This window comes from Mandrillus leucophaeus, unplaced genomic scaffold (assembly GCF_000951045.1).
Source record: "Mandrillus leucophaeus isolate KB7577 unplaced genomic scaffold, Mleu.le_1.0 Scaffold655, whole genome shotgun sequence".
NCBI lineage: Eukaryota > Metazoa > Chordata > Mammalia > Primates > Cercopithecidae > Mandrillus > Mandrillus leucophaeus.
The window spans coordinates 247429-255337 of NW_012107086.1; the positions used below are offsets into that span (position 1 = coordinate 247429).

At 39.1% G+C, this 7909-nt stretch overlaps 1 protein-coding gene across 1 annotated transcript in view; it reads right to left on the minus strand.

Moving 5' to 3' along the window:
- The window catches only part of AHCTF1 (AT hook containing transcription factor 1), a 119161-nt gene that overhangs the window by 72549 nt on the left and 38703 nt on the right, over positions 1 to 7909 (minus strand). Inside the window, exons 8-13 of the mRNA XM_012001227.1 lie at positions 7695 to 7845; positions 5504 to 5636; positions 5226 to 5407; positions 4666 to 4727; positions 3125 to 3253; positions 579 to 669 (exon numbers count right to left, since the gene is read on the minus strand). Of these exons, the coding sequence (XP_011856617.1) occupies positions 579 to 669; positions 3125 to 3253; positions 4666 to 4727; positions 5226 to 5407; positions 5504 to 5636; positions 7695 to 7845 (748 nt within the window). The remainder of the gene's footprint in view (positions 1 to 578; positions 670 to 3124; positions 3254 to 4665; positions 4728 to 5225; positions 5408 to 5503; positions 5637 to 7694; positions 7846 to 7909) is intronic.

Here is a 7909-nt window from a genome sequence, read left to right on the forward strand (position 1 = left end):
ATGAATATCCTTATTCTTAGAAGAAGCAATACCAAAATATTTATGGGCTAAAAAAGCATGATGGCTTATCATCAAATGGTTCAGAAAAAAAACTATTCTCAAATGGTTCTGAACAGATGTGTTCAGAAATGGTTCTGAACCATGTGTTTGGGGGGAGTGTGTGTATGCGTGTGAAAAGTAACAGTGATACACACAACAATTTGGATGAGTTCCTAGAGAATTTTGCTGAGTAAAAAAGGTAACCCCAAAAGGTTACATACTGCATAATTCCATTTATGAACATGTTTAAAATGACAAAATTCTTGCCAGGGGTTAAGGATGAGGCAGAAGGAAGGTGGGTATGGCTATAAGAGGGCAACGTGAGAGATCCTGGTTGTGCTGACTATACTAAAGGTTTGTCAGATCATAGCACTGCGGGCAAATGTGCTAAAGGGGGTAGGATCTCTCTATTGCATCTTAACAACTGCATGTGGATCTACCATTATATCAAAATAAAAATAAGAAAAAAATACAACAAATAGCGAATTGATAACTTTAAAAATACCAAACATTTTACTTGTTAAAAATCAGAATCTTACCTTCTGTTATCCATCTTTTGATATAACCAGTCAAAAGTCCCAAGGAACTAGTCTGAATTGCTGCTGACAATATAGCTTCTAACTGTTCTTCCTAAACCATGCATTATAGAAAGCAAAGAAAGAGGGTGTGAGATCACAGGCAAGTTCTGGTTCCGAATTTAAAAATTTTAAGGCTGAAAAAATCATTATGACCCATAAGAAGGGCTATAATCAAAAGACAGTAACAAGCATTGATAAGGATGTGTTAAAACTGGAACTCTCATATACTGCTGGTGGGAATGTAAAATGGAACAGCCACTTTGCAAAACAGTTTGGCAGTTTCTCAATATGCTAAACATAGACTTACCACATGACTCTCCAATTCCACACCTAGGTATATACCAAAAAGAAACAAAAATACACGCCCAAGCAAAAATTTCACATGAAGGTTCCCAGCACCACTATTAATAGCCATAAAGTGGAAACAACCCAAATGCCCATTAATTGTAGATAAAGAAATTATGGTCATAATTTGTATGCTCATACAACAGAATATTATACAGCCATATAAAAGGGGATGAAGTACTGACACTTGCTATAACACAGATGAACCTTGAAAACATGTTAAATGAAAGAAGACAGTCACAAAAGATTACATATTATTTGACCCATTTATATGAAATGTCTAGAACAGGTTGATCTATACAGAAAGTAGATTAGTCGTTACATAAAGCTGGGCAAGATGGGGCAGGCAGGAAGGTAAGGGAAAAGAAGTGACTGTTAATGGGCACAGAACTTTCTTTAGAAGTAATAAAAATGTCCTAAAATGGAATGTGATGACAGTTGCAGGATTCTGTGAATTAAAATCACTGAACTGTACACTTGAAATATGTGAACTGCATGGTATATGAAATATCTCAATAAAGCTGATATTTTGAAAATCACTGAGTCTGGTTTAATACCAGAGGAATCTATTGATTTCATTCACTACAGGAGCAAATTAAAAGATGTTCAAAAAGGAATCACATGAATGTAAGTTAAATAGGTACAGAGGGAATTACATGATAATGGTCCACAAAACCCAAGAAGGCATGATTCTAAATGGACACTCACTGAAGCCATTTACATTAATACCAGAGACAAAACAAAAACGTCTGCTACTAACATTATTATCCTATAGTTTATAGAAGTTCTACCACATTGCAATGAGAGAAGTCAGTAACTGGTCAGGCACAGTGGCTCACACGTGTAATTCCAGCACTTTGGGAGACTGAGGCGAGCAGATCACTTGAGGTCAGGAGTTAGAGACCAGCCTGGCCAACATGGTGAAACTTTGTCTCTACTAAAAATAAAAAATTAGCCGGGTGTGGAGGCACATGCCTCTAGCTCCAGCTACTCAGGAAGCTGAGGCAGGATAATCACTTGAACCCAGGAGGTTGGAGGGTTACAGTGAGCCAAGATTGTGCCACTGCACTCCAATCCGGGCAACAGAACAAGCTGCTGTCTCAAAAAAAGAAAAAGGTAGTAACAAACAAACGAAAAAAGTCTATTATTTGCTGATGGTTGCATACCTTGAAAGTTATGTAGATATCAAATAAATATAAAAAAATGAATTGCATTTTTCCATACAGCCATGTGTTGCTTAATGATGGGGATACATTCTGTTAAATGTTTCATTAGGTGTGTTTCGTTGTTGTGCAATCATGGTTAAGAGTGTACTTACACAAAGTTAGATGGTGTAGTCTCTACCACGTATCAAGGCTACATATATTGCTCCTAAGCTACAAACCTGTACGCATGTTACTGTGCTGAATACTGTAAGCATCTGTTACACAACGTGAAGTATATGTGTATTTAAACATAGAAACGGTACAGTAAAAATACATTATTACAGGCTGGGCAAGGTGATTCATGCCTGTAATTTCAGCACTTTGGGATGCCAAGGTGGGAGGATAATTTGAAGCCAGGTGTTCAAGACCAGCTAGGCAACATAGCCAGACCCTGTCTCCACCAAAAAAAAAAAAAAAAAAAGGCTAAGCATACTGGTGCCTGTCTGTAGTCCTAGCTACTTGGGGAGGCTGGGGTGGGAAGACTGCTTAGGCACAAGGGGTTGAGGCTACAGTGAACCATTAGGCACAAGCGGTTGAGGCTACAGTGAACCATTAGGCACAAGCGGTTGAGGCTACAGTGAACCATTAGGCACAAGCAGTTGAGGCTACAGTGAACCATTAGGCACAGGAGGTTGAGGCTACAGTGAACCATTAGGCACAAGCGGTTGAAGCTACAGTGAACCATGCCACTGCATTTGGCCTGATACAGCCATGAGGTGTTTCCTGTCCTATATCCTTCTATACAGCTAAGTCAACCTGCTGCCAAATTATGGCCTATTGGGTATTAGGAGTAGGAATTTTAAGCCAAACCTAAGACCATAACTGCTGATCACCCACAGTCAGCATTACACTACTTCACCTATTTTTGCAGAAATTACCTAATACATTTTTATTATAATAGAAAGCTAATAACGTGATCCAACCGAAAGAAACAGTAAGAATCAAAAATCATCTCACTTGGCTTAAACTGGAAGGCTGAATATCAACAAATCTTGGGGAAAGAAGGCCAGCTACAAGACATCGATTATAACCATCAGGAATGACTTCATTGAGTGATGGCCCTGATTTCTTTAAAAAAGTCAAAGTCTGTAACAGATAAATTAGTAAGGCATCAATCAATACTCAATTTGAATCATCAAATTTAAGATTAATAAATTACACTTAAAATTTAAGTAAAATTTAAAGATAGCAAATGGAAATTATGAAAGACTGTATTTCCTTGCAAGAAACAGTTTATAGGTTCTTAAGCTTAACCAATGCTTGCCAGTTGTGAATAATACAAAATATATATAAGCAAAAGGTAGCTTATATATTTTTATGAACTGTATAACCCTGCTGTCTTCTCTAAAGCTGACAGGTTTGGTGACATCTTGACAAAACTTACACACACACACAGAGAAAAACTCTGGCAGTCTATTCCTCTTTATCGAATGTGAAAGAGATTTGATATGAAGTATAAATACGGCATTCATCCACATCTGGTCGATTCTCAATGAAAAGGTCTGCCACATCATGCTTCCCTAGAAAAGTAGCCGGGCGCGGTGGCTCAAGCCTGTAATCCTTGCACTTTGGGAGGCCGAGACGGGCGGATCACGAGGTCAGGAGATCGAGACCATCCTGGCTAACCCGGTGAAACCCCGTCTCTACAAAAAAAATACAAAAAACTAGCCGGGCGAGGTGGCGGGCGCCTGTAGTCCCAGCTACTAGGGAGGCTGAGGCAGGAGAATGGCGTAAACCCGGGAGGCGGAGCTTGCAGTGAGCTGAGATCCAGCCACTGCACTCCAGCCTGGGCGACAGAGCGAGACTCCGTCTCAAAAAAAAAAAAAAAAAAAAAGAAAAGTATTTTTCAGGCCAGGCACAGTGGCTCAGGCTTCTAATCCCAACGCTTCGGGAGGCCGAGGCAGGCGGATCACCTGAGGTCAGGAGTTTCAGACCAGCCTGGCCAACATGGTGAAACCCCATCTCTACTAAAAATACAAAATATTAGCCAAGCGTGCTGGCAGGCACCTGTAATCCCAGCTACTCAGGTGGCGGACACAGTACAATCGCTTGAACCTGGGTGGCAGAGGTTGCAATGAGCCGAGATGGCGCCACTGCACTCCAGCTTGTGCAACAAGAGCGAAACTCCGTTTCAAAAAGAGAAAAGTGTTTTTCAAAATTCTTTTTTTTCCCCTGTGCCAGGCACTATACCACTGTGCTAGGTACCTTCTTTGCATTACTTCATTTTCTCATAAGCTTTCGGAGGAGACAGAAAGCTTGAGGTTCAAGTAACTAGCGTCTACATAAATTAGTTGCTAAAAATATTCAATACGTCTTCTGGCAGGTTGTCATTGGTAACTGATACTACTAGTTGCTAATCTCATAAACCTAGCAGAAGCCACCATTTAAGCCAAAACAACTGTCAATATCACTAACACTAAATCAAACGTAAATCCATAAATCAACTATATTCCAAGATCTGATTCGGTTCAATTAAGAAATCACTAATTGTTACCTACCTCCTTCTGAAAGCCAGTACAAGTTAAATGAACAACTCCTGAGTTTAACAAACAAGTGGCATCTATAAAAAAGATTTAAAAAATTACCCACTTACATATATTTAAAATGGCATTAATAGAACAAAATTTATCCAAATAACAGACTGCAAGGCGTCAAATTATTACATATAATAAATCTTTAAATAAACTTTTCTAGGTATTTTCACCCTAAGAATAGATAACAAACCTATTACACAGCAAAACAAGAAAAAAGCAAAAAACAAAACTCAAAAAACTCCGAGCACAGCTGAGAAACACAGCAAAAAAATCAAAACTACTATAAAATGCAGATGTGAAATAGTTAATATCTTTCCCAGCAGGTTCAAAATAAGTCATAATTCCTTTATAAAACAAAAATACTAAATTTCTCGTGCGCATATATTAGTTTCCTAAGTTATCCATATGTTAACTAACCGTGAGATATAAACGGGTAACACCAAATGAATAAACTACACAACACAGACATTTACATACTTTTGTGCATTACTTTTCTTAGGAGGTAATGTTAAGGAAATACATACCAAAATTATAAGTACTTGGGTTAAAAAACTGCTCAGGAGGTGGATATGAAGGAGGGACTCCTCTATTTAAACTTCTCTCATGTACTAATATATCCAAGATGCCATGTGGAGAAGTTCTACTTACAACAGACTCCAAAGACCACAGTGCAAAATAAGAGCAATTATGTAGATATTCTCCTGACCTAAAAGAAAATTAAAACATTACTAAGTCATTAATCAGCTACATATACAAACACAAAGAGAAAGGAGAGAGAAAGAAAAAAGAGAAAGAATCATACCTTAACGAATCTGGCATTTGTGCATGATACCAACGATTTATATCGAAAAGCCCCAAATATATAGAAGGCTTTCCCTGTCCATATATATTCACCTGCCAGGTAAAGACCGAAACACTAGTGTCAGGAGATAGAGCTGAAAAAAAAAGATAATTTTTAAAAACAGAATAAAGAATCTCAAAGTAAAATTACCTCAACAGAATTATAGCAAGATCTTCTTATAGCAAGATCTTAAGAGGTTTAAGTCATATTAAGAGGTTTAACTCACATTCCCCTTGATTCATTAAAACGCATTTATATCATTTGTATGTAAGACCAGATTCATTCACTTGCATTTTGACTGTTTCTCAATTTTAAGGCCTTATTAAAAAGTACTCACTTATTGGAAGTTATATCCTTGCTTGTTTTCAGTTAATACTTGAGCAACATTGAGGTATTAGAGGCACAAAGTAGAAAATGATTTGAATGAACAGTCTCTTTCCCAAGAATGATACAGAGCTAGTAGTAGAGAAGTTAATTCACTACCTAAAATGGATGCCTTTGGGCATTAAGGCTTTATTATGATGAACCTTAGTTGAGAGGGACTTATCTAGTTACATGGTAAAGGGGGAAAAAGAAAAGTGCTTGGATGGTGCCTGTGGAATGGAAAGACAGAAACAGAGTAAGGGACATCAACAGGAGAAGAAGAAAGTAAAAATCTGAAACACTACTATAAGGAAACAGAAAGAATGAGGAATAAGAGAGAGCATAGCCAGGTGCAGTGGTTCACGCTTGTAATCCCAGCACCTTGGAAGGCCAAGGTGGGCAGATCAATCGAGCCCAGAAATTCGAGACCAGTCCAAGCAACACAGCAAAACCTCATCTCTACAAAAAAAATACAAAAATTAGCTGGGCATTGTGGCATGCACCTGTAGTCCCAGTTACTCAGGAGGCTGAGGTGGGAGGATCACTTGAACCTGGGAAGCAGAGGTTGCAGTGAGCTGAGATTGTGCGACTGCTCTCCAGCCTGGGCGACAGTGAGACCCTGTCTCTAAAAAAAAAACAAAAAAAACCAGGCCGGGTGTGGTGGCTCACGTCTGTAACCCCAGCACTTTGGGAGGCCGAGGCAGGTGGATCATGAAGTCAGGAGATGTAGACCATCCTGGCTAACATGGTGAAACCCCGTCTCTACTAAACATACAAAAAATTAGCCGGGTGTGGTGGCCAGTGCTTGTAGCCCCAGCTACTCAGGAGGCTGAGGCAGGAGAATGGCATGAACCCGGGAGGCGGAGCTTGCAGTGAGCTGAGATCACACCACTGCACTCCAGCCTGGGTGACAGAGCGAGACTCCGTCTCAAACAAAACAAAACAAAACAAAACAACAAAACACCCTGCCACTATAAAAAATACAAAAATTAGCCAAGCGTTGTGGTGTGTGCCTGTAGTCCCAGTTACTTGGGAGACCAAGGTGAGAGAACTGCTTGAGCCCAGAAGGTCAAGGCTGCAGCGAACCAAGATCGTGACACCACACTCTGGCCTGGACCAGCATGGGCATCAGAGTGACACCTTGTCTCTAAATAAATAAATAAATAAATAAATGTTTTAAAAAGAAGTGAGCTCATGACAAGTTCTGTTTTTCACATGTTTAACTGGATCTGAAAACTGGATCAGAAATACAGATACAGGCCCTAGCCAAAAGGGCATTTCTGGGTTGGGTAAATTCACTGTGTGATTTAATCCTCACAACTACCCACTGCAAAAGGTCTAACTGTATGACCCCACTTACAGATGGAGAAACAGGGCTCTGAAATGTTAAGCAAAAAAAAAAAAATTGCCAGGAAAAAGCGATGATACGAAGGAAACAGAAAACATTCAAGACAACCAAGGCATGTATACCATACATGGCTCAAAAAATACACAGGTAAACTTCATTCAAAGCCTAGTCACACTAATCCAGACTAGGGATCACCTGTTCGTTCTGACAACTAGATTAAAATAAAAGGGTCCTTCATTACCCTAACCTATTTTATTTTTTAGTTATACATAGCAATCTGGAGAGCAAGATATATCTAGTATCTCATATAGAACTGAATAAATTCCATAATTACCATTCTAATTTTCTTAACTGCCAGGAGTATGAAATCTGGGAAACAATACCTGTCATAAATTTTAAATCCAGCCTTCACATGACATATTTTCAAGTACTTTAACTAACCTTCATTCATGCCTTCCTCCCTGTCACCATGAGATCGAAATTTCTCTATACTCTGGCATCCCAACAATTTGGTATTACTCGTCTGTCCCCTCAAAGGGAACATGCCACCTGTCAGGTCCAGGGTGTATCTTTCTTCACAGTATTCTAACCCCTGTAACATAAAATACATGCAAATATTAATCTGATTCTAGGCAAAAGGTCACTCTAAAATTAAA